Source organism: Balaenoptera physalus, assembly GCF_965194825.1.
Source record: "Balaenoptera physalus genome assembly, chromosome: 5".
Classification (NCBI taxonomy): Eukaryota; Metazoa; Chordata; class Mammalia; order Artiodactyla; family Balaenopteridae; genus Balaenoptera; species Balaenoptera physalus.
This window is the reverse complement of record NC_138884.1, coordinates 73882452-73904595: the sequence shown is the minus strand read 5'-3', so window position 1 is coordinate 73904595 and position 22144 is coordinate 73882452. Positions and strand designations below refer to the sequence as shown.

The 22144-nt window shown below is 41.0% G+C and overlaps 2 protein-coding genes across 2 annotated transcripts in view; both read right to left on the bottom strand.

Annotated features, from left to right (window-relative positions):
• Positions 1-22144, bottom strand: part of SPINK2 (serine peptidase inhibitor Kazal type 2) — a gene marked incomplete at its 5' end in the record, with an annotated part of 209068 nt that overhangs the window by 120118 nt on the left and 66806 nt on the right.
• On the bottom strand, positions 6328-12393 carry NOA1 (nitric oxide associated 1). The gene is given in 8 exon segments (XM_082464485.1): positions 6328-6644; positions 10285-10401; positions 11118-11242; positions 11246-11481; positions 11484-11700; positions 11704-11722; positions 11724-11784; positions 11787-12393. Coding segments are annotated over 8 exon segments (1173 nt in total). The 5' UTR covers positions 12157-12393; the 3' UTR covers positions 6328-6616.

Below are 22144 nucleotides of genomic sequence, written 5' to 3'. Positions count from 1 at the left end.
GGCTTGTAGAGTTTCTTCTGAGAAATCAGCTGTTAACCTCATGGGAGTTCCCTTGTATATTATTTGTCGTTTTTCCCTTGCTTTCAATAATCTTTCTTTGTCTTTAAATTTTGCCAATTTGATTACTATGTGTCTCAGCATGTTTCTCCTTGGGTTTATCCTGTATGGGACTCACTGCGCTTCCTGGACTTGGATGGCTATTTCCTTTCCCATGTTAGGGAAGTTTTCGACTATAATCTCTTGAAATATTTTCTCTGGTCCTTTCTCCCTCTCTTCTCCTTCTGGAACCCCTATAATGTGAATGTTGTTGCATTTAATGTTGTCCCAGAGGTCTCTTAGGCTGTCTTCATTTCTTTTCATTCTTTATTCTGTTCCACAGCAGTGAATTCCACCATTCTGTCTTCCAGGTCACTTATCCATTCTTCTGCCTCAGTTATTCTGCTATTGATTCCTTCTAGTGTATTTTTCATTTCAGTTATTGTATTGTTCATCTCTATTTGTTTGTTCTTTAATTCTTCTAGGTCTTTGTTAAACATTTCTTGCATCTTCTCGATCTTTGCCTCCATTCTTTTTCCGAGGTCCTGGATCATCTTCACTATCGTTATTCTGAATTCTTTTTCTGGAAGGTTGCCTATCTATCTCCACTTTATTTAGTTGTTTTTCTGGGGTTTTATCTTGTTCCTTCATCTGGAACATAGTCCTCTGCTTTTTCATCTTGTCTATCTTTCTGTGAATGTGGTTTTTGTTCCACAGGCTGGAGGATTGTAGTTCTTGCTTCTGCTGTCTGCCCTCTGGTGGATGAGGCTGTCTGAGAGGCTTGTGTAAGTTTCCTGATGGGAGGGACTGGTGGTGGGTAGAGCTCCATCAATGGTTTTGTTCTCAGATCAAGTACAGACCTTCATGAGAAGCAGTAAATTCTGAGTAGAACATATTTTCCAGCACAGCTATAGGCACAAATGTAGAAGTCAAGCTGCTGCCTGCTGACCTCTCTTCTGGCTCTGTAACTGCAGATGACTCCACTTTTTAAAGCATCAGGATCAGGACTTTATATCAGTTTTTTTTTTTTAGGATACTTTACTGGTATATTTCTTTGGATGTTTGCATTCCAAATTTCCTGTGTATGTAATTTCCTATTTTCTTTTTTCTTTTTTTTTTTTTTTAAATTTATTTTATTTATTATTTATGGCTGTGTTGGGTCTTCGTTTCTGTGCAAGGGCTTTCTCTAGTTGCAGCAAGTGGGGGCCGCTCTTCATCGCGGTGCGCGGGCCTCTCACTATCGCGGCCTCTCTTGTTGCGGAGCACAGGCTCCAGACGCGCAGGCTCAGCAATTGTGGCTCACGGGCCCAGTCGCTCCGCGGCATATGGGATCTTCCCAGACCAGGGCTCGAACCCGTGTCCCCTGCATTGGCAGGCAGATTCCCAACCACTGCGCCGCCAGGGAAGCCCTTCCTATTTTCTTAATCAGAATTGTGGGTCAGGATCTCCACTCATGCTGTGATCTGTCCGTGGTACTTGACAAAGCTCACTAGCAATGTGAAAAGATTCCCAGCCAGCCATGAAAGCACTTTCAATTTAAAACTACCTGAGATGGTAAGACAGCATGAAAATCACAGCGAGACACTTTAGGTTTGGGCAGCATTGCTGACGTCAGACAGCAAGGGTGCAGCACATCACACACACACACACCCTAGCTCTGAGGAATGTTCTCAGGCTGGAATTGTATATGGGAGGGTTCAAAGGAAGACAGAAAGAGAACTAAGTGGCAGTGACACAGGGTTTCCAAGGAAATTGTGTCAAAACCTTTGGTCTTCAAAGTGGGTTGCTTTTCTTTTGTAAGGTAACACGTTTTCCTCTAAAGGTTGAAAAGTTCTCGCCTTCTCGCCTTTAGCCTTGTAATGGGTTCTAATATATAGAGGAAGTATTGTGTGGTGGTTAAAACCTGGGTGCTGGTGGAACTGTTTTGTATCCTGATTATGGTGGTTGTTAATTAACTTGTTCATATATTAAACTCCATAGAACTGTACATAGAAAGGGAAAAAAAAAGTCAGTTTTACTGTATAATTAAACAAACCCACAGGGTGCTGGGACTAGACTGCTTGGGTTTGTTTGAATCAGAGATCCATCACTCCTTCATTGTGTGACCCTGGGCTGGTTACATGTTCCCTAGCTTCCTCATCTCTAAATGCAGGTAATAACAATACCACCTGCATGGGATTGTTGTAAGGATTCAGTTAATAATGTAAAGTGCTTAAAAGTGCCAGGCTCATTGTGCATGCTTAAACAAGAGTTAGCTATTATTACTAGTATAAGAATGTAAAGGAATAAAAAGAAGCTATATGGGCTATCATGATCATAGCAGCTGTGAATAGTCTCACATACAACTGTCCTGAGGTACTGTCTTTAGGCAGTACAGGAAGAAACCCTAGAAAAGTGAAGTTACTAAGCAAATTTAAGTCTGCTCTATTGCTATTTTTCAGGGAAGGCAAAAACCCACTTCCAAAACAAAAAACTCACCTCTTCCTCCTAATTCATTCATTCATGCATTGAATGCTGGCTATTTTTGAGAAACTTACTGAAAAATTAGAAAGGATCTTGGCAGTCTCTCATGTCCAAAATCACCTGATGACGTGTTCTCTAGCATGTGTGTCTTTGTGTGTGGCCTCAGTTTTCTCAGATTTACCACAGTTACTGGCCAGAGGTACTGACTGTCTGTGATTAAGCATCATACCTATTGCACCTACCAGTGAGAATATTATGACCAAATTCTTTCGCTAGGTTGATTAGCCAGAAGGTAAATTCTGAGAATTGTTTGAGAAGCAAAAGGAAGCTTCTGCAAAACAGTGTTTTAAGGATGGTCTAGACTTAATAATCAGAACATGAAACTCCTGTATTAAATGAGAGAATATCGATGGTCTTTGACATGAAGGGGAAAAGTGAGGCATCATTCCTACATGATGTTAAAATATTAATCTTTAGCCATTCCCACCCACTACAGGGCATCAGTGGGGCAGACAACATGACAGAGACATTAAGAGCACACAGAGGTGCTATCTGTTGGATTCACATGAGTCTGAAGTTTTGTTTTTATTGTTTAAGCATTACTCTTTGACAGTTGAGAGAAAACAATCCCCTGGGGAGGAAGAGAGCAGCCAAGAGAAAATGGAACATTCTGAGAAAGAATGGAAATGATTCTATTGCTCCACAAGACAGAGCCAAGTGGGAGGGAAGCCAGGGTAAATGATCAGAGGCCATCTACAAAACAGCTCGCCTCAGCTTCAGTGCTGGGTGCCTACTCGGTGAATAACAGCTCTGCCATGTCCGGCACAGCTGGAGCTCCAAGTTAGTCATCTACAGGAAACTAGCCTTGATTTCCATTTTGCAAAAAGCGTCTGAGTGATCAAGAAACACAAGCACACAGGATTGCATCTGTGCTCCACTTTTCCTTGGTTGTCATGGGAATTGTTGCAAGTAACATAAACAAATTTAGACTCTGCGGAACTACACAGTAAAGACCTAGTGATTAGTAGGGCTTGCTGTTTATGGTGATTAAAAATGCAAAATGTTTAAACTTCACTTTGTCTCAGTAACTTTGAAGAAAATGCTGTTTTAAAGAGGGGAAGAAAGATATGATGGAACTTTAAAAAATAAAAATGCATATTTAATATCACATAGAAGTCAAAAAACTCTTTGATGGCACATATTTTCTTTCTTTTAAGGTGTCATGAATACAAAAGGGGTGACATGCTGAACACAACAAGGCCGCAGAACCAACTGGTATAAAGTTACTAAATCATTTTCTAGCCCCTCAAAACAACCTCTGTTCTGTGGACATGAGGGGGCGGTACTGACACCTTGCCATTAATTTCTACTCTTTACTAGTTCCTGCATGCTGCCATAGTGTAAATGATTAATGATGGAAGGGCACTCTTCACACTAAGATCAATGGATTAAGAAGTATCAGTAAGCTGACATATGCTCAGAAACCAACACAGTAAGAGAACTTTCTTAAACCAAAATCCATTGTGGGTCAATTGGATAGAACAGCAGTGATCCTGGGCTGCATTAGGTTGGCAGAATGTGGTGTAAATTAGTAGCAGATCCTAGCACCAGTTCTCAACTGTCTAGGCACAGTTGTCTGAGGTCTGAGGGCCTTTTCTGTCTGAGGTATTGTAACCACTGTTTCCTGGCTTTCCTGCCTGTTTTTGCTGAGAATCATAAAATGTTAGGACTGAAATATCTACTGTCATTCCCCCATTTTACAGATGAGAAAATGATGACCCAAAGAGACTAATACAACCAGGGAAACTGAAACTTACTTAGTAAATTGCACTGTTTGAAGTTGCTAGCAAAATACCTTGGAACATTTTTAGATATGCCTCAGTCAAAGCATAACCATTGAATTTTACAGGTAAGAAAAACCTGAGAATATAAGTTACAAACATTTAAAAATGGAATCTTTGCTGGTTGAGAGGTCTAAAAGCCTAGAGAGAAGATAAGGCAGGAGAAATATTCTGCTTTCTAAAATACATTATAAGTTTTCAGGGTAAATACAGCATCAGTTTTTGGATTCTGTATTTTTCCACAAATGCTAAGTTTACCATATTTTCTTCATTTTATCTAAAGATTCAGGCCTAGCTCCAAACTATAAACAGTAGATAGAAATATAATGGTCACAATTTTAACTTGTAAAATTAATTGTATTTCACTCTCTCCAAAATAAACTAGAAATCGACTACCAATCATTTTCTCAACTTGGGAAGTTACCGCCCTCTAGAGGGTGGGTCTGGAAACGTCAGGGGTTTTTCTCAACTATCACAATGAGGGATGGGGCTGGGAAGTTGCTACTGGCCTTTCATATCTGGGGATGAAGGATGCACATAAAGAACTACCTTCCCCAAGATGTCAATAGTATTCACTTTGAAACCCAATGAAAGTGAGATCTACAAAGTTTTGACAAGTTGCATTTTAAAATACCATTTATCCTACAGTGACTTATTTAGTGAGAAGGGAGCTAGAGTGTACACGTTGACAGAGAACATGGGACTACTAAGAAGTTCATGCTAGGGCTTCCCTGGTGGCTCAGTGGTTAAGAATACACCTGCCAGTGCAGGGGACACGGGTTCGAGCCCTGGACCAGGACGATCCCACATGCCGTGGAGCAACTAAGCCCATGCACCACAACTACTGAGCCTGCGCTCTAGAGCCTGCGAGCCACAACTACTGAGCTCATGTGCCACAACTACTGAAGCCCATGCGCCTAGAGCCCGTGATCCGCAACAAGAGAAGCCACCGCAATGAGAAGCCTGCGCACCGCAATGAAGAGTAGCCCCTGCTCGCCCCAACTAGAGAAAGCCCGCACGCAGCAACGAAGACCCAGCACAGCCAAAAAAAAATAAATAAAGTAAATTTATTAAAAAAAAAAAGTTCATGCTAAACCTGAGTCTATAGGAAGCTCATGGATCTGCGTTTCAGGCCAGCTTACTCCACGAGCTTTTATCTCAACATTGGGATCTGGGACTTGACTGGCCAGTTCATTGTCCACAGCTGTAGTGCCACTTACTCAATTAGGAATACATAAAGGTAAAGACTTCTGACTGATGTAATGTTATACAGTGTTTACAGGCAAATGTTGATAAAATGGTTAAAGTGCTCTGATCCTTGCAGAAGAAACTGAATGCCAGAAAGACATAACATGAATTCTTTTCTAAGATTTTCAGGCACTTTTAGATTATGTAAGGGAAACTTCTACTTGTTTTCCACCTTCTATTCTCCCCTTCTTCCCTTTAGTAATAAAAGTCCGAAATCCCCATTTCCCTCTACATCCTCCAGCTTCCCCATGGGGGGTGTGGCCGTGTAACTGTTGAGCAATGGACGCTGTGAGTGGGCAACTTCCAGCACTTCCCCCTTCTTTTCAGTAGGGGAGCTGCATGCTCTTCACTCTCTTCTCTTTTTCCCATTGCGAAAGGATGATGACTTGAGCAACCACCTTAGACCCAGAGATGGAAGCTGCGGCACGTTCGCCCAGTCGGGTCCTTGGATGACTACGTGGAGCAAAGCCACATACTCACTTCTATCTCATGTAAGCCAATGTATTTTGGAGAAATTGATTCTCTGCCATTTTTTCACATGACAACTAAGTTGCTCTCTCAACTAGCCTCCAAATTAGAAATGCCATCTGGTTTCATTAAAAATATAGTGGAAGAAACCTGAATTCAACAGAACTCCTTTTTAGGTATATCTGAATCACAGATACACACATATATGTACCCAGCAAAAAATAACTTCTGTTTATAAACTCAATTCATTAAAAAGAGGCACGGTCCTTGGTAGCTTAAAAAGGGTGGCGGAAGGCTTTATTATAGCAATATTTAATGCAATGCATACAGTAATGTTCTATATCGTTAATCTTCAATGTGAACAGGTCAGCTTCATATATTTATCTTTTTTTTTTTTTTTTTCCTGCAGACTGTACACAAGGGCAGGAGGCTTTTTGGTTTTATAGGCCACGCTTCTCTGGATGCGCTCTCCTTTGATGTTAACTACATGTGGCAAGAGTGGGCGCCGGACCGTCAGAACTGTTCCTTGAGGTGTGTAGCCTCAGAGGTGCAGTTTGTCCTTAAACTGCGGCGTTACTGCTACCCAGCCTATGCAAGAACATGGCAGAACACAAATGGTGTTAGCAAGTGTCTTATTAAAAACACCAAACACAGCTCAAAATGGAAACCCAAGGGAGGTTACTGCTGTCTTTCACTCTGTTTTTTAGAAGCATACAATGCATTTGTGAAAAGGTACAGATTTATTTTCAGAGTAGGTTACATCTTATGAATAATCTAGAATGTATTTCTTAAAATATTCAGCTTATGTCAGTTAAGGCACATCTGTATAAAAAATATACTAAAAGTCAGTAAGGCTACTTTATTCACCTTTTAAAAAGTGCTTGGTGAAAACAAACAAAAAAACCCTAATGGTTTTTGAATAAGAATAAGGTATGTTTTTTTGTTTGTTTGTTTTGGCCATGCTATAGATAGGCAGTTAATGAAAGCTTAATCTCATTAGGATAAATAATTTTATAACATATTTTAAAAGAGAGATTTCTGACAACCCAATTATTCTAAGATCTCAACAGTGAAACCATATTTCTAATAAAATAAAATAATTTGGAAGGTCAAAAAAAAAAAAAAGTGCTTGGTGTAGGGACCTCCCTGGCGGTCCAGTCGATAAGACTCCGTGCTTCTATTACAGGGGGTGCGGGTTCAATCCCTGGTCAGGGAGCTAAGATCCCACATGCCGCGCGGTGCGGCCAAATTAAAAAAAAAAAGTGCTTGGTGTAAAATTGCCTGCAGAGGAGAACTTGATGTCAGCCACTGCTTCAGATTCCCCAAGTCCTTCATCTAATGTGATGTCTTCAGCAACAAGAGGAGGAAATCCTGCCATTCTTTCTTCTCCACCCATTGGAATCTTCCACTGGGAGGAGATGAAGATATTTGGAAGTTCAAATTAAACCCCTGATAACTCTAATATTAAGTAAGGCACTGATAAGATATTACTGTACAGGTATCAAGAATAAAATCCTTTTAAACATTCAACTGTTGAAAAAACCTCAAATCACTTCTAGGTCAAATGAAAAACCCGGGAGCTCTGTGATGGGATGAAGCCTATAGATCCCAGTGACAAGGGCCCCATATGGGCATCCAACTGGTGGTAACCTCCAGACAGCAGAATCTTGCTTTATTAGCTTACAGTTTTTACAGTCCTCCATAAAGCTTTAGACACAATAATTTTGGGCAATTAAAGCAACATCCTTCCAAATACCTTAGTTCTTACAGGCCTGGCTGGACACAGAGATTAATCCCTGCCTCATTACCTCTCAAGGGTACATGGATAATGGGTAAGATTCAGCTTCTGTGTTTACAGGTGTTTCCATGAATTGGAAGTAACTGGATAATAATTTACCTGTTTATTAACAGATCTCTCTGTGTTTAGCACTAAGGACACAAAGATAGCTATTACAATATGTTCTATATGGTCCCTACCCCCGAGGAGATCAGAAGGTGGAAACAGCAAGTAAATAAACTACAAGGTAAGAAACGCGATGAGAGGCATCTACTAAGTACTGTGATTGTGAAGGAAGTAATGAACGTGGTTTGGTCAAGGAAAACATTAATGAAGAGCAGAATTTGAAAAATAGATTAAAGTTACTCAGTGGAAAGGTATCCTGGGTTAGTATCATGTACAGACACAGAAATTGGAAAAAGGATAATGAGTTCAGAGAACGGTAGTTTAACTGTGCAGAGTATGTTATGCGTGTGTGTGTGTGCATTAGTGATGAGGCTATCAGTTTAGAGTTCTCTCAGTAATGTGGAACTACCAAGGAATTATAAGCAGGAAAGAGAAAAGAATCAAAAAAGAATACTGTGGCCTGCTTTGTATTTTGGAAAAATCTGCGTAGTGCAGGGTTTCTCAACCTCAGCACTATTGACCTTTTGGGCCAAATAATTCTTTGTCTCGGGAGGCTGTCCTGTGCATTGCACAAGTTTTAGCAGCCTCTACTCAGCATCCACCAAGTTGTGAAAACCAAAAACGCCTCCAGTCTTTGTCAAATGTTCCCTTGAGGTAAGAGTCAACCCTGGTTGAGAACTACAGCTGTGGTGGGGTGAGGGTGGGCAGAAGGCAGTGAAACTGGGAGCTGGGAAAATACCTAAGGATCTCAAAACAGCCTAAAGAAAGTAGATTACAGTTTGGACTATGAGGCTGGTCTCAGTGATCATCAGGAGGCAGGATTGACTTTGACTTGGGAGGTGAGTAAGAAAACCAGAAGGCAAGGATGAGCCACAGAGCAGCCCAAGAAACCATTTGTATTACACTGGGAGAGAAGCGTCAGTGTTGCTTTGAGAAGTATCAGTGAGTCCACTCTGAAGACTACACAGATGCATGGGGGTGGAGCCCTACCCTGCAAATCCTACATGTCTCTGGAGAATTAACTTTAGGGCAGTTATTTCGATGGAGTTTTAATTTCACTCTGGCTTTCTTAGGAAATCCAGAGAGAAAGAAGCATTTACTTCCCAAGTCAGGTTGGTTTTATCCTTGTTGAAGGGCGGGTGTGTATTTTGTGTTTTGACTTATTTTCAGTTGTATGAGCATTAATTAATGGTAAATCACCTCTTCCTTGAACGTACCCGCTATTTTTGCAGTAGGTATGTCCCATAATCTTCATCACCACAAATACTTACGTAGCAGTGACAACAGTCCCCTTGCACTTGATCTTCTCCACAACCTCGTGGTGTAGGTACAACAGAGAGAGGTAAGGGAAACTTACCTAAAGTCACACAGCTTCGTTAAGTGGTGGAGCAGAGCAGGATTTGGACCCATCCTGGCTCCAGAGATCTTAACTATCATACACTACACACTAGCCAACAGTGTGTACCCATGTCTGGTTAAAGATCTGTAAACAGGCCCCATTCAGTCTCTGGTGAACTTGGAACAATTTCAGTGGCATAGAAAGGGCACAATGGGGACTGCAGAGGATGGGACGTGAGAAGCAGGATTAAGCTTGATTGTAAAGAGGAGGAACGAGCGGGACACTGAGTTTTGTTTTGTTTTTTAAAGGTCAGAGACATTTTAACACACTGCTTAACAGGTCAAAGGAAGGAGCAAGTAAAGCAGGAGAGAAGAGGTACGATAATCTCTAAGTGCCTGGGATTAAGAACCTGGGAGGAGAGCTTTTCCACTCATACGAGGGTTTCTCAACTCAGCACTACGCACCTTTTGGACCAGATAATTCTGTGTTGTGAGGTGCTGTCTTGTGTATCGCATTACGTTTAGCATCATCTCTGGCTTCCACCCACTAGATGCCAGTAGCGTCACCCAGTTGTGAGAAAATCTGTAACTTCTCTTCACTCACAGTATACAGCACAACTTTCTGCAATGATGTGACCGCTGGGCAGTTGAAAAGTGGCTAGTGCAAGTGAAGAACTAAATTTTAAAGTTTATTTCATTTTAATTAACTTATTTAAATAGGCACATGGCGCTACAATATTGGACAGTGTCACCTAGAGAAAACCCAGCTCTGTCACTATTCTAGGATCAGTCCAATCCAGCATCCCTTTTCTATAGGAGCCCACCTCACTTTATAGCCAAAATCCTCAAGGTGAACAAGGTCGGGGAGAGCTAGCTGATGGTGTAAGAAAGTTGGTTCTGTCCAACAAAGGCTTTTTTAGCAGGGCCGTGGGACTATTACAGGGTGTGTTAACCTAACTATACAACTATCAAAGCGTGTTGCCTCACCTTGAGTAACGTATGACCCCTGTGCCTCTGATATATAGTGTCCGCCTTGTCCAACGAAGTAATGTGAACGGGAAGGAAGTTGGAAGCCACAATTGTAAGCCAAGTTCACTGATTTTCCTTAAGAAAGGAAGAAGGAACTTATTTTATACAATGAAAAACTACCAACCAGTATAAAATCGCTGTGTGTATAAGTCAACCAAAGTTCTCTACAGAGAAAAACAGCTTTTCAAAGTTAAATACTGGTTTCAAAGGAACAAATGAGGTATTTAGTTTTGCCTTCTATGACAAACAGGGTCATAGAAGCACCCATTTTGCAATTACTACAGACGTTTCTTAAAGCCACATATTTGACATTTCTTCTCAGCAAAGCCACACATCATATTGCATTAATGAATTATTCAAATGTTAAATCTGTATAGTAATCTCATGAGTAAACTCAAGATATGAAGAGAAAGTGAGGGGTGGAGCTAGGTGTAGAAAGTGAAAGAAGGATTTTCCGGAGAAATATACAAAGAACTAAAGCTACGAGGGAAACCTCCAAGATAACAGAAACTACTTTGTCATCTGGTTCACCTACAGTGCCTAGAAGAGGGACTGGTACATAGAAGTACTCTAATTATTTCTGTTGGAAAGTTACTACAACATATACCGAATTTCCAAGCACTAAACTGACACAGAAGAGAAATGTGACCAAAGTAGGTAGATAATTTTTAAAGTGAAGGCTCCAGCCAGCCCCTAGTGGACATTAAGGAAAGATGTAGGATTAGTGCCTGAACCACGATCAGACTTCCAGCGTCTCAGAAAACGATGGGGACGGGCGCCCTAAGGCTCACCAGACCATCTGGTCAATAGCTTCGGCGCCCTTGGCGATGAAGTAATCGGACTCCAGGAGCGTGCTGAAGAGAGTGCACTTGCCAGCGTTGGTGGCGCCAACCAGGTAGACGTCGCCGCGGTAGCGTCAGGAACGCTGGAGCGCGGAGATCAACTCTTCGACTCCATAGCCAGTCTTGGAGCTGATGAGCCGCACGTCTCTGAGCATCATGCTGGACTTGGGTGAAGGATTCGCTTTCTCCTGCTCGTCCCGTGGCCGGTCCCCGCTGGGGTGTTGTGGCCTTCGGTAGCCAGGGGGCGGCAGGAGCCTGGCGCGGGCACAGTCGTTCCACAGTCGCTCCTGGAGCCGCTGTCGGTAGCCGGGATATCCAGGGGCAGCAGATTCACCTTGTTTCCCAGCAAGATCAGCTGCTTGGGGCCCACCGGCGCGGGCAGGTGGGGCAGCAGGGCGTCGGGCAGATCAAGCAGGTCCACCATGTATGGCACCAGGGCGAGCCTGGGCCGCCGCAGCACGGCGGTCACCAGCTCCAGGTACTGCTCGCGGCTCACCTGCAGATGCAGGGCGCGCTGGTGAAGCACCAGCAGTCAGCAGCGCTGGCATACGGTCCGGGTGCATCTGCCTGCCGTTCCGTGGTTCCTGCTGCCGCCGCTCCTCCCGCCGCTGCAGCACCGTCGCTCCTCCTCCTCCTGCCGCTGCTGCAGCTCCCGCAGCTGGTCCTGGAGGGTCACTGCGGGCTCCGGATCCGGGACGTACTCGGGGAACAGGAAACTCTCCTCCATGTCAGCCCTTCCTTGATTATCTCCAGTCGCTGTCGCGCCACGGGGAAGCCCACATCCCAGGCCGGATGGGTACAGGGAGGAGTTGGCCTCACATCTCCTCTTAAGGAGCGTCTCCCGGAGGCCATGGCCCGCTACCGTGGGAGTGGATCCCCGCAGGAAGCTACATAGCAGCCTACGAGTGAGGCCCGTGGGCAGCATGAGAAACGCGGGCGTGGGCAAAAGGGGCTGAGCCACCTTTTCGCACGTGCTCTGTGGCCCCATATGTGAGTAAAACAGTAGAGACTACCTGAGAGCTGTCATTTGTCAGCGTCTCACTTCGGCTCCTCCTCTCGCGTCTAATCTCGTGAGTTCTCGCGATGAAGGCTCTGTGGCCTGAGAACCCAGTTGAAACCAAGATAAAGGCACCGAGGACTTAGACTACGGTGGGTTGGTCGAATAGGCTAGCGAGTGAGCGTTTGTTCACTTTCAGGCTTCTTCAACGCGCTGGCACCATCTGCTGGTAAGAAATCACATTTTAAAAATCTTCGTGTTTTTTTGTCTTTGGAACTGGAAAAAAATAGAAAATTGAATGCCGCAGACATATGGCCACAATAAAATCCTTTTTTTTTTAACATCTTTATTAGACTATAATTGCTTTACAATGGTAAAAATCTTTTATTAATACATCTTCTTGGCTTTTTTTTTCATGTGTCATTATTTGTGCAACAGCATTAAAAAGCAAAAACTTTCATTGGCTAGATCCAAAGCTAAGAGTGTAGAAGCAGTCCCCCCGCTTCAACCACTTGAAGCTTCAGCCCACAACTTGCGCATGTGCAGTTCTAGCCGTCAGCAAACCTTAACCTACACTTTGCGCAGGCGCAGAATTAATATTGGGCCTTTGTGGGGATTTTTTTCCGCGCCCCCGCCCCTCCCGCGCCATGAGACGCAGAGTATTCTGGGAACGCCCGATACGGAAATGTTTTCGTTTGGCGCTGCGTAGGTTTGTGGGCGCTTGGCTTTTCTCTCTGTGGTTTTGAGAGTTAGCTTCTCGTGAACCGTTTGTCAATATGTGTGACGCACACGAGGGTAGGTGACCACTCAGAACACTCCGCGGCGACCCATCTAAGGGGGGAAACGGGTAGCTGGACGAATTGAGGATTTGCGGCCTCCTCCCCGGTCCGCCGCACCATTGCCCCAGTCGTTTCCCCGCACTCCCGAGGCCGCGAACGAATCCGGGATTTTGAGAGGTGGAGGGTGCAGGGAACGTAGCCTTTATCATCTTGGTCAGGGTGACTGTTGTTCTCTCATCTGTCTGCCCCTGGGTGAATCTGACACTCTCTTCCCGTGTTGAAAATAGCGCGCAGAACCATGCGACAGGTTCTGTTGTTCCGACTTTGAAGCAAAGGACTCCTTTCTTGATTTCCCTTAAGGCCAGAGTTAATGAATTTATGAATAGTTGAATTTTTGAGCGTCAGCCTGTGCCAGGCATTGTGCTAGGTTCTGGAAATACACCGGGGATAAAGAATATTGAGGGGAGGGGAGCAGGGATTAGTCTGTTTTGGCGTTCCTTCGTGCTGTCATATGCCTAAGTAAATTATCGTAAAAGATGACTTTTCCATTTCCTCTTTCCACAAGATGACACAGTTCTAGGTGGCGTGTGTTTCACTGAACAGGACCAATATATCTTTTTTTTTTCTTTTTATATGTAGAATTCTTGGTCATGTTTAGTGTATTTTCATGATGTATTTTTAAAGCTCCCAATTCCATTCTCTACAGCTTCTATTTCTACGTCGTTTTCTTCTAGCTCCTTATACCGTGTTCACCCCTCACATTTCTCCTTATTTTCTCAGCTGCTTCGTGGAGAAAGTAGAAGCAGAAGCTTAAACTCTACTGTTTAAACTTATGTCACTTTTAATCTTGAGTCTAATTTATTAGCATCATTATTATATTCTCTCTCTTTTTTTTTTTTTACATTCTCTTAACTTATGTGTTGGAAAAAAAGTTGAAAGTTTTTTAGCTTCAGTTTTGAGTAGGTAATATATTCTCATGGCTCAACAAGACATGAAAATGTAAAGTGTAAGGTCTTATTCTTGTCCACCATCTCTCCTGTGTGAGCCCTCTCCATCATAAGTAACCACTGTTCTTTAGAGTCATAAATAACCACTGTTCTTAGATTCTTAGCTCTCCAGATGCTTTATTTATATTCAAGGAAATACAAGTATAGTAGTATTTTTTTTTAAAGCTTATTTATTTATTTATTTTTGGCTGCGTTGCGCACGCTTTCTCTAGTTGTGGCGAGCGGGGGCTACTCTTCGTTGAGGTGTGTGGGCTTCTCATTGCGTTGGCTTCTGTTGTTGAGGAGCACGAGCTCTAGGTGCACGGGCTTCAGTAGTTGTGGCACACGGTCTTTGTTGCTTCTGGGCATGTGGGATCTTCCCAGACCAGTGATCGAACCCGTGTCTCCTGCATTGGCAGGTGGATTCTTAACCACTGCGCCACCAGGGAAGTCCCTACAAATACAGTATTCTGTTTTCCCCCTTTTTACAGACGAAAAGTAACTTCACATTTTTCTGCACTTTTATTTTTTGCTTTATTTATCTACTATATCCAGGAGATTTTCATATCAGTACATAGAGAGCATCCTAATTTTTTTTCACAGCTACTTAGTTTGTCTGGATATACCATAACTAAAGTTGTGTCTTGATGGATAGTTGGGTTATTTCCAGTCTTTTTCTGCTTCAAACAATGCTGTAATGAGTAATCTTGTACATATCATTATGTCCAATACAAGTATATCTGTAGGATAAATTTTTAAGTATAGAATTGTCAGGTCAGATAATGTACACATGTTACACAAAATACTAACATTTTACTAAATGGTGCCAAGTGACCACTGTAGTGATTGTGCTAATTAATATTTTCTTAACAATGTATAATAATCCTGTGGGAAAAGAGTTAACGTTATCTCAGTTATCAAGTTTGCTCCAGCATTGAGTCTCCATTCCATTCCTGCCTGTGTCCTTTGATCATTATTTGATATGCCCTCATCAGTTTTTAGACACTTTTTCTTCAGCTGGCTTCTTTCTGTGCGAAATATTAGATCTCTCTTGTCCTCAAGAAAGCAAGTTGAATGGTTTATTTCCTTTTTCTTCCAATATTTTGAGAAAATAAGTGACTTCTCAATGGATAAATCAGATGGACATTTTTTAAACCTTATCTAAACCCTGTGGTAGTCAACACTGTTGAGGACTTTCTCATGGAAAGTCATTCGTTCAATGTGCAACATCACTCTCACTTAATTCTTCTTACCTTTGTGGCTTTTTTTCTCTATCTTCTGCTATGGCTGAGTAATATTCCATTGTATATATGTACCATATCTTCTTTATCCATTCATCTGTCGATGGGCATTTAGGTTGCTTCCATGTCCTGGCTATTGTAAATAGTGCTGCAATGAACATTCGGGTGCATGTGTCTTTTTGAATTATGGTTTTCTCTGGGTATATGCCCAGTAGTGGGGTTGCTGGATCATACGGTAATTCTATTTTTAGTTTTTTAAGGAACCTCCATACTGTTCTTCATAGTGGCTGTATCAATTTACATTCCCACCAACAGTGCAAGAGGGTTCCCTTTTCTCCACACCCTCTCCAGCATTTGTTGTTTGTAGATTTTCTGATGATGCCCATTCTAACTGATGTGAGGTGATATCTCATTGTAGTTTTGATTTGCATTTCTCTAATAATTAGTGAGGTTGAGCAGCTTTTCATGTGCTTCTTGGCCATCTGTATGTCTTCTTTGGAGATATGTCTATTTAGGTCTTCTGCGCATTTTTGGATTGGGTTGTTTGTTTTTTTAGTACTGAGCTGCATGAGCTGTTTATATATTTTTGAGATTACTCCTTTGTCCGTTGATTCGTTCGCAAATATTTTCTCCCATTCTGACGGTTGTCTTTTCGTCTTGTTTGTAGTTTCCTTTGCTGTGCAAAAGCTTTTAAGTTTCATTAGGTCCCATTTGTTTATTTTTGTTTTTATTTCCATTACTCTAGGAAGTGGATCAAAAAAGATCTTGCTGTGATTTATGTCAAAGAGTGTTCTTCCTATGTTTTGCTCTAAGAGTTTTATAGTATCCAGTCTTACATGTAGGTCTCTAATCCATTTTGATTTATTTTTGTGTATGGTGTTAGGGAGGGTTCTAATTTCATTCTTTAACATGTAGCTGTCCAGTTTTCCGAGCACCACTTATTGAAGAGACTGTCTTTTCTCCATTGTATATCCTTGCCTCCTTTGTCATACATTAGTTGACCACAGGTGCGTGGGTTTATCTATAGACTTTCTATCCTGTTCCATTGATCTGTATTTCTGTTTTTGTGCCAGTACCATATTGTCTTGATTACTGTAGCTTTGTAGTATAGTCTGAAGTCAGGGAGTCTGATCCCTCCAGCTCCGTTTTCTTCCCTCAAGGCCGCTTTGGCTATTCGGGGTCTTTTGTGTCTCCATACAAATTTTAAGATTTTTTGTTTTAGTTCTGTAAAAAATGCCATTGGTAATTTGATGGGGATTGCATTCAATCTGTAGATTGCTTTGGGTAGTATAGTCATTTTCACAGTATTGATTCTTCCAATCCAAGAACATGATATATCTCTCCATCTGTTTGTATCATCTTTAATTTCTTTCATCAGTGTCTTATAGTTTTCTGCCTACAGATCTTTTGTCTCCCTAGGTAGGTTTATTCCTAGGTATTTTATTCTTTTTGTTGCAGTGGTAAATGGGAGTGTTTCCTTAATTTCTCTTTCTGATCTTTCATTGTTATTGTATAGGAATGCAAGAGATTTCTGTGCATTGATTTTGTATCCTGCAACTTTACCAAATTCATTGATTAGCTCTAGTAGTTTTCTGGTGGCATCTTTACGATTCTGTATGTACAGTATCGTGTCATCTGCAAACAGTGACAGTTTTAATTCTTCTTTTCCAATTTGTATTCCTTTTATTTCTTTTTCTTTTCTGATTGCCGTGGCTAGGACTTCCAAAACTATGTTGAATAATAGTGGTGAGAGTGGACATCCTTGCCTTGTTCCTGATCTTAGAGGAAATGCTTTCAGTTTTTCACCATTGAGAATGATGTTTGCTGTGGGTTTGTTTTGTATGGCCATTATTATGTTGAGGTAGGTTCCCTCTATGCCCACTTTTTGGAGAGTTTTTATCATAAATGTGTGTTGAATTTTGTCAAAAGCTTTTTCTGCATCTATTGAGATGCTCATATGGTTTTTCTTCTTCAATTTGTTAATGTTGTGTATCACATTGATTGATTTGCGTATATTGAAGAATCCTTGCATCCCTGGGATAAATCCCACTTGATCATGGTGTATGATCCTTTTAATGTGTTGTTGGATTCTGTTTGCTAGTATTTTGTTGAGGATTTTTGCATCTATATTCATCAGTGATACTGGTCTGTAATTTTCTTTTATTGTACTATCTTTGTCTGGTTTTGGTATCAGGGTGATGGTGGCCTCATAGAAGGAGTTTGGGAGTGTACCTTCCTCTGCAATTTTTTGGAAGAGTTTGAGAAGGATGGGTGATAGCTCTTCTCTAAATGTTTGATAGAATTCACCTGTGAAGCCATCTGGTCCTGGCCTTTTGTTTGTTGGAAGATTTTTAATCACACTTTCAATTTCATTACTTGTGATTGGTCTGTTCATGTTTTCTGTTTCTTCCTGGTTCATTCTTGTAAGGTTATATGTTTCTAAGAATTTGTCCATTTCTTCCAGGTTGTCCATTTTATTGGCATAGAGTTGCTTGTCGTAGTCTTTTAGGATGCTTTGTATTTCTGCCGTGTCTGTTGTAACTTTTCTCCTTTTTCATTTCTAATTTTATTGATTTGAGTCCTCTCCCTCTTTTTCTTGATGAGTCTGGCTAATGGTTTATCAATTTTGTTTATCGTCTCAAAGAACCAACTTTTAGTTTTATTGATCTTTGCTATTGTTTTCTTTGTTTCTATTTCATTTATTTCTGTTCTGATCTTTATGATTTCTTTCCTTCTACTAACTTTCGGTTTCGTTTGTTCTTCTTTTACTAGTTCCTGTAGGTGTAAGGTTAGATTGTTTATTTGAGATGTTTCTTGTTTCTTGAGGTAGGCTTGTATAGCTGTACGCTTCCCTCTTAGAACTGCTTTTGCTGCGTCCCATAGTTTTGGATCATCGTGTTTTCATTGTCATTTGTCTCTAGGTATTTTTTGATTTCCTCTTTGATTTCTTCAGTGATTTCTTGGTTATTTAGTAACGTATTGTTTAGCCTCCACGTGTCTGTGGTTTTTTACGTTTTTTTCCCCTGTAATTGATTTCTAATCTCATAGCGTTGTGGTCAGAAAAGATGCTTGATATGATTTCAATTTTCTTAAATTTACTGAGGCTTGATTTGTGACCCAAGATGTGATCTATCCTGGAGAATGTTCCATGCGCACTTGAGAAGAAAGTGTAGTCTGCTGTTTTTGAATGGAATGTCATATAAATGTCAAATCTATCTGGTCTTTTGTGGCTATTTAAAGCTTGTGTTTCCATATTAATTTTCTGTTTGAATGATCTGTCCATTGGTGTAAGTGAGGTGTTAAAGTCCCCCACTATTACTGTGTTAGTGTCAATTTCCTCTTTTATAGCTGTTAGCAGTTGCCTTATGTATTGAGGTGCTCCTATGTTGGGTGCACATATATTTATAATTGTTCTGTCTTCTTCTTGGATTGATCCCTTGATCATTATGTAGTGTCCTTCCTTGTCTCTTGTAACATTTTTTATTTTAAAGTTTATTTTATCTGATATGAGTATTGCTATTCCAGCTTTCTTTTAATTTCCATTTGCATGGAATATCTCTTTCCATCCCCTCACTTTCAGTCTGTATGTGTCCCTAGGTCTGAAGTGGTTCTCTTGTAGACAGCATATATATGGGTCTTGTCTTTGTATCCATTCAGCAAGCCTGTGTCTTTTGGTTGGAGCATTTAATCCATTCACATTTAAGGTAATTATCGATATGTATGTTTCTATTACCATTTTGTTAACTGTTTTGGGTTTGTTTTTGTAAGTCCTTTTCTTCTCTTGTGTTTCCCACTTAGAAAAGTTCCTTTAGTATTTGTTGCAGAGCTGGTTTGGTGGTACTGAATTCTCTTAGCTTTTGGTTATATGTAAAGCTTTTGATTTCTCCATCGAATCTGAATGAGATCCTTGTCGGGTAGAGTAATCTTGGCTTTAGGTTCTTTGCTTTCATTACTTTAGGTATGTCATGCCACTTCCTTCTGGCTTGTAGAGTTTCTGCTGAGAAATCAGCTGTTAACCTTATGGGTGTTCCCTTGTATGTCATTTGTCGTTTTTCCCTTGCTGCTTTCAATAATTTTTCTTTGTCTTTAATTTTTACCAATTTGATTACTATATGTCTCGGCGTGTTTCTCCTTGGGTTTATCCTGTATGGGACTCTCTGCGCTTCCTGGACTTTGGTGGCTATTTCCTTTCCCATGTTAGGGAAGTTTTTGAGTGTAATCTCTTCAGATATTTTCTGGGGTCCTTTCTCTCTCTCTTCTCCTTCTGAGACCCCTATAATGCGAATGTTGTTGCATTTAATGTTGTCCCAGAGGTCTCTTAGGCTGTCTTCATTTCTTTTCAGTCTTTTTTCTTTATTCTGTTCCGTAGCAGTGAATTCCACCATTCTGTCTTCCAGGTCACTTATCCGTTCTTCTGCCTCAGTTATTCTGCTATTGATTTCTTCTAGTGTATTTTTTGTTTCAGTTATTGTATTGTTCATCTGTTTTTTTGTTCTTTAATTCTTCTAGGTCTTTGTTAAACCTTTCTTGCATCTTCTCGATCTTTGCCTCCATTGTTTTTCCGAGGTCCTGGATCATCTTCACTATCATTATTCTGAATTCTTTTTCGGGAAGGTTGCCTATCTCCACTTCATTTAGTTGTTTTTCTGTGGTTTTATGTTGTTCCTTCATCTGGTATATAGCCGTCTGCCTTTTCATCTTGTCTGTCTTTCTGTGAATGTGGTTTTTGTTCCACAGGCTGCAGGATTGTAGTTCTTCTTGCTTCTGCTCTCTGCCCTCTGGTGGATGAAGCTATCTAAGAGGCTTGAGCAAGTTTCCTGATGGGAGGGACTGGTGTAGCGGAATTCATTCTTGAGCTCTAGTAGTTTACTGGTAGCATCTTTATGATTTTTCTGTGTATAGTATCATGTCATCTGCCAACAGTGACAGTTTTACTTCTTCTTTTCCAATTTGGATTCATTTTATTTCTTTTTCTACCCTGATTGCAGTGGCCAGGACTTCCAAAACTATGTTGAATAAAAGTGGCGAGAGTGGACCTCCTTGTCTTGTTCCTGATCTTAGAGGAAGTGCTTTCAGCTTTTCACCATTGAGTGTGATGTTAGCTGTGGGTTTGTCATATATGGCTTTATTATGTTGAGGTAGGTTCCCTCTATGCCCACTTTCTGGTGGTTTTTATCAAAAATGTGTGTTGAATTTTGTTAGAAGCTTTTTCTTCATCTATTGAGATGATCGTATGGTTTTTATCCTTCAATTTATAATGTGGCGTATCACAGTGATTGATTTGTGGACATTGAAAAATCCTTGCATCCCTGGGGTAAATCCCACTTGATCATCGTGTATGATCTTTTTAATGTATTGTTGGATTCGGTTTGTTAGCATTTGTTGAGGATTTTTGCATCTGTGTTCATCAGTGATATTGGCCTGTAAGTTTCTTTTTTTGTGATATTTTTGTCTGGTTTTGGTATCAGGTGATGGTGGCTTCCTAGAAGGAGTTTGGGAGTGTTCCTTCCTCTGCAGTTTTTTGGAATAGTTTCAGAAGGTTGGGTGTGATAGAGGTACTCCTATGTTGGGTGCATGTATATTTACAATTGCAGTATCTCCTTCTTGTATTGATCCCTTGATCATTACATAGTGTCCTTCTTTGTCTCTTCTAACAGTCTTTATTTTAAAGTCTGTTTTGTCTATATGAGTATTGCTACTTCAACTTTTTTTTACTTTCCATTTGCATGGAATACCTTTTTCCATCCCCTCACTTTCAGTCTGTATGTGTCCCTAGATTTGAAGTGGGCCTCTTGTAGACAGCATATATATAGGTCTCATTTTTGTATCCATTCAGCCAGTCGGTGTCTTTTGGTTGGAGCATTTAATCCAATTACATTTAAGGTAATTATTGATATGTATATTCTTATTACCATTTTGTTAATTGTTTTGGATTTGTTTTGTAGGTCTTTTTTCTTCCCCTTCTCTTCTGTTCTTCCCTCTTGTGATTTGATGACTATGTTTTTTTTTTAATATATAAATTTATTTATTTATTTTTGGCTGTGTTGGGTCTTTGTTGCTGCACACGGGCTTTGTCTAGTTGCAGCACACTGGGGCTACTTTTTGTTGTGGTGCGCAGGCTTCTCATTGCAGTGGCTTCTCTTGTGGTGGAGCATGGGCTGTAGGCGTGCAGGCTTCAGTAGTTGTGGCTTGCAGGCTCTGTAGTTGTGTCTTGTGGGCTCTAGAGCACAGGCTCAGTAGTTGTGGCATATGGGCTTAGTTGCTCCGCAGCATGTGGGATCTTCCCGGACCAGGGCTCAAACTCGTGTCCCCTGCACTGGCAGGCGGATTCTTAACCACTGCGCCACCAGGGAAGTCCCATGACTATGTTTAGAGTTGTGTTTTATAGCTTTTTCTTTTTTGTATGTGTATTTGTTGTAGATTTTTGGTTTGTGGTTATCGTGAGGTTTTTAATATAGCAGTCTCTCTATTTTTATATATATGATTGCTTTAAGTTGCTGGTCTCTTAATTGCAAATGCATTTTGAATATCTTGCATTTGTACTCTTCTCTTCTCATCATTGCTGATTTTGACTTGATATTTGTGTGTGGATGATTTCCTGCCTTTACTGTATGTTTATCTTTACTGATGAGCTTTGTCATTGGTAATTTTCTTGGTTCTAGTTGTAGCCTTTTCTTTTCCATCTAGAGAAGTTCCTTTAGCATTTGTTGTAAAGCTGGTTTGGTGGTGCTGAATTCTCTTAGCTTTTGCTTGTCTGTAAAGCTTTTGATTTCTCTGTCAAATCTGAACAAGAGCCTTGCTAGGTAGAGCATTCTTAGTTGTAGGTTTTCCCCTTTGATCACTTTAAATATATCATGGCACTCCCTTCTGGCCTGCAGAGTTTCTGGGGAAAAAAACAGCTGATAACCTTATGGGGATTCCCTTGTATGTTATTTGTTGCTTTTCCCTTGTTGCTTTTAACGTTTTCTCTTTG